Source organism: Malania oleifera, chromosome 5, assembly GCF_029873635.1.
Source record: "Malania oleifera isolate guangnan ecotype guangnan chromosome 5, ASM2987363v1, whole genome shotgun sequence".
Taxonomy (NCBI): Eukaryota; Viridiplantae; Streptophyta; class Magnoliopsida; order Santalales; family Ximeniaceae; genus Malania; species Malania oleifera.
Window position 1 is genome coordinate 29,467,857 of NC_080421.1, and position 4,074 is coordinate 29,471,930.

General features: G+C 36.6%; 1 protein-coding gene across 1 annotated transcript; it reads left to right on the forward strand.

Moving 5' to 3' along the window:
• Nucleotides 1-213: 213 nt before the first annotated feature.
• Nucleotides 214-1,460, forward strand: LOC131155905 (small ribosomal subunit protein mL104 (rPPR9)-like). Its single transcript, XM_058109352.1, is given in 7 exon segments — nt 214-245; nt 247-832; nt 834-1,047; nt 1,050-1,085; nt 1,088-1,242; nt 1,244-1,408; nt 1,410-1,460. Coding segments are annotated over 7 exon segments (1,239 nt in total).
• Nucleotides 1,461-4,074: the final 2,614 nt, after the last annotated feature.

Sequence of the window (4,074 nt, forward strand, 5' to 3'; positions counted from 1 at the left end):
TGTGGGAACCTTATGGAGAAGAGCAATAAGAGTTTTAATAATGTTTTTAGACAAAAAATTGTGCTGATGGAAACAAGTTTAGATCAATTTGTACTAAAAACATTAGCAGCAAAATTTACATAGATATACACCGTGCCCACAGACAACTACACACAGAACATCACTTAGTAGTGCACATCTATGGTAGCAGAAACAATATTATGTTATAGGAAAATGAATATCACCCTGTCCCCTCCCCTGCTCCTTTCTTCTCAAGCTCTCGCCTGATGCCGGCTGTATGGTTCTAGGGTTTCTCAAATGGGTGTGTTCGAGACCCGACTTTGCTCTTGACGATGAGACAGTGTCGTTGTTTGTCAATTACTTTGGTTGCTGGAAAGACTTCAAGACCATTCATGAGGTACTCATTGATGCCTGGGGTGTTGCGGGGGCCAAAAGTTTGGAAGCAGCTATTGATCAGCTTGTTCGGGCTGGACAGCCAACCCAGGTGGTGTCCTTCTTTGACAGAATGGAGATAGTTTATGGATTTGATCGCAACAAAGAATCGCTTAGATTGATTGTTGTCAAATTTTGCGAACATGGGTTTGCAAGTTATGCAGAGAAGATGGTGAAGAATTTGGCGAATGAGTTTTTTCCTGATGAAAATATGTGTGATATGCTGATTAAGGGGTGGTGTGTTGATGGAAAGCTCAACGAGGCAAGGAGATTGGCTGGTGAGATGTATAGGGGAGGTTTTGAGATTGGTACAATGGCATACAATGCCATTCTTGATTGCGTGTGTAAGCTCTGTAGGAAAAAGGATCCCTTTAGGCTTCACTTGGAGGCTGAAAAGGTCTTTGGTAGATATGGATATTGCCGGTGTTCCTTGTGATGTGGAGACATTTAACGTGCTAATTACTAATTTTTGTAAAATTCGAAAGACAGAGGACGCAATGAAGCTGTTTTATAGAATGGGTGAGTGGGGATGTTTTCCCAATGCAACAACTTTTCTTGTTCTTATGAGAAGTCTCTATCAGGCTGCAAGAGTTGGAGAGGGGGATGAGATGATTGATGGATGAAATCTGCAGGATTTGGGGATTATCTTGATAAGAACATGGGTTTATAAAAGTTATATGTGGAATTGAAAGGGTTGATCATGCAATGCTCATTTTCAGAATGATGAAAAAGGATGGATGCAAACCTGGGATTAAGAATTATGATTTGTTGATGGGGAAGCTGCGTGCTAAAGGACTTATTGATAAGGCCAAATGCTTTGTTTAATGAAGCTGCAAGAAGAGGGGTACCAGTTACACCTAAAGCATATAAACTGGACCCAAGGTTTGTGAAGAAACCTAAGGCTGTGAAGAAAGAGAAAAAGCGAGAGACATTGCCTGAGAAAATGGTAAGGAAGAGGAGAAGTCTCAGAGAACTTCGGGCTAAGTTTTGTGAAGAAACCAAAACAAATGATGCGTCGATCCTTTTAATCATATGTAGTTTTCAGCATATACCATGATAGATATATCAAGTGCAATGCCAAATTTGATCAGTATGGAATTTTGTTCAATTGCTTTTGATGTTTGTGATTCTAGATTTAGGAGAAGTTAGAAATAAAATCGAGTTTAGAGTAGACTCATTTATATTTCATTTCATAAGTGATGTGAACTTTTTCATGTGCTTTCTGTAACTCTTGAGTTGCAGGATTTTTGTGATAATTTATATTGGTTTTAAAGAGGTATGTAGTAGAGGCAACTTCCTTGTACTTTTCTGCTGGGTCTTATGCAGTAGAGCTTCTGGTGTCTTCAGGTTCACACTCTATAACTCGATAATACTCTTACCGGATTGTCCAAGTGCAAAGCATAAATTGGTTATTGATTATTTGGTTTCAATGCAGCCCACTTTCTGTTAATGGATAAAATAAAATAAAAAAACAAGAAATTTTGAATGCATTTCACTCATGCATTAATCCTCCATTGTGAATGCATGGATGCATGCGTGCGTGCATCCTTTCCCTTCTGCACAAGCACTCATGCATGCACCCACGCAAGCATTCATGCATGCATTCACACACTTGGGAATGGAAAAAGTTTCATAAATACTCATCTTGCATTAAAAATTAGAAATTATACTGTATGTATCACTTGGATGCGTGCACCTGTTTTAATTTTTTCCTTTTTGAAGAATTGTCTGCTTTAAAAAAAAAAAAAAAAAAGATATAATTTTTAGCTTTTTGTGTCTAAAAATAAAGGATTTATTGCCAAGTTTAATTATCCAATCAAAAACCAAAAATTCACCTTCCATCCCTTTCTCATTTATTTCATAGTCATTCTCGATTTCTAGTAAGAATATGAACAGAAATCTTCAGCTTAACTGCTTAGAAATTTATGGTGATTTTATATTATCCTACAGGTGCTTTATAGAAGTAACTTATTTTTTGCAACAAACTCATATGAGAGGGAACAAATATTATCTTAAAGACGGTGATCATTCATGTTTCATGCATTATGTAACTGTATCAGTCCAATTTTAGTGAGATATTATTCATTTTAATCCACTAATTTCATAGATTTTTCTCATAAAGGTGTCTCATATGATTGGTATATGAACTATCCTTGTAAACCCAATATCCATCTAGCACACATTCAATGTGGGATCATGACACTATTGTGTGATCTCTAATGCTCTAATCAAAGTGACTTGTGCACACTTCTATATAAAATTCACCTTACATGATAGTACCCACCTTAATCTCGACCCAATTTCAGTAAGGTAAATGTATGTTTGCTTCGTTCTACTAGCCTCGGGGTTTGGCTTACATAATTCACTTCTAAACCATCCTTATAAGATTTCTTGAATACACTTCAATGTAATATTTTTTTTGGACACTTTGCATGGTATTACTAATGGGCGCCCTACTGTAGTGCAACCAACGAGGAAATGTGGAAATGATTCAAATGGATGCTAATTAAAATAGTTATTTTTAGATAGATTCAAAAATTTTAAATGAACCCAAGTTCCATAGAAAATTTCAAATTAATAAATTCTAATATTCAGGATCCAAAAGGAAATTTTGAATTTTCTTTCTTCGAAAAACAATAATCCCAAGTTCACGTGTATAGAGAATTAAAACAAAAGTCTTAACAATTTAATTAATCCTGATTTTGAAAGGCAATAATTTTAATAACCTCATAACCAGTCATAAATCAAACATTTTCCATTCAAATTGTTACCCCTGCTTGCCAAGCTTTTGATCTCCCGGTTAGCTTTGAGGATGATTTGGAAAGGAGAAGCAGATAAAGAGATGAAGAAAATGAAATTTAGACAAAATGCAATAACTTCAGATGAGATGGAAGTTGGGTGTAGGATGTCATTTGTAAGGTAAGTTCACAAAGGCTAAGAAAAGGGCATAAATAATGTGGAATATGTTCATGAGGGCAAGAATAGTCCACCTATATAAGAGCATGAAGCCAGGAGGAACCTCATTCAAGAAAAGCAAGAAACACCAACTTTTGAACCTCATTCAGGAAGACAAAATGCCCACTGATAACTGCCAGTCCCCCAGATAGCTTGGTTTTAATTTTAAGAGATGAATCACCTGAACAGGCAGAGACCTCTCTCTCTTCTCTGAGTCTATTTCTTCTTTCTTTATTTTTATTAAATAAATCATTGAGAGGGTTTTTCAAAGAGTTTCTACCAATTATTCCCGTGTACTATGTTTTGCAAAACCTCGGCTTCAGTGCCATATTACTCTTACCAAAAACTGCATCAGCACTCATATAACAAAAGTAACTTCTCATTTGTTTAGATATTCATATTAACATGTAATGCCAACTCATTTCTTTCTCCCCTCTTTTTAAGTACCTCTAGTGATACCCACTGCCATAGCGCTCATCTTAAGCTTCTTGGTGCTTCTGCACACCCTACAAAATGAAGAAAATTTTCAGCCAAGACAAAGACTTGGGGAATATTTAGAGCTAAACACCATGAAAATGCTGCTCATCAGAATTCCATGGCGAGCAAGAAAGGCATGAACATAGACCCAAGCAGGCCCTACTCTGGCTGCTCGTTGTATCAACATGTAATCATTACGGGCCCACGACG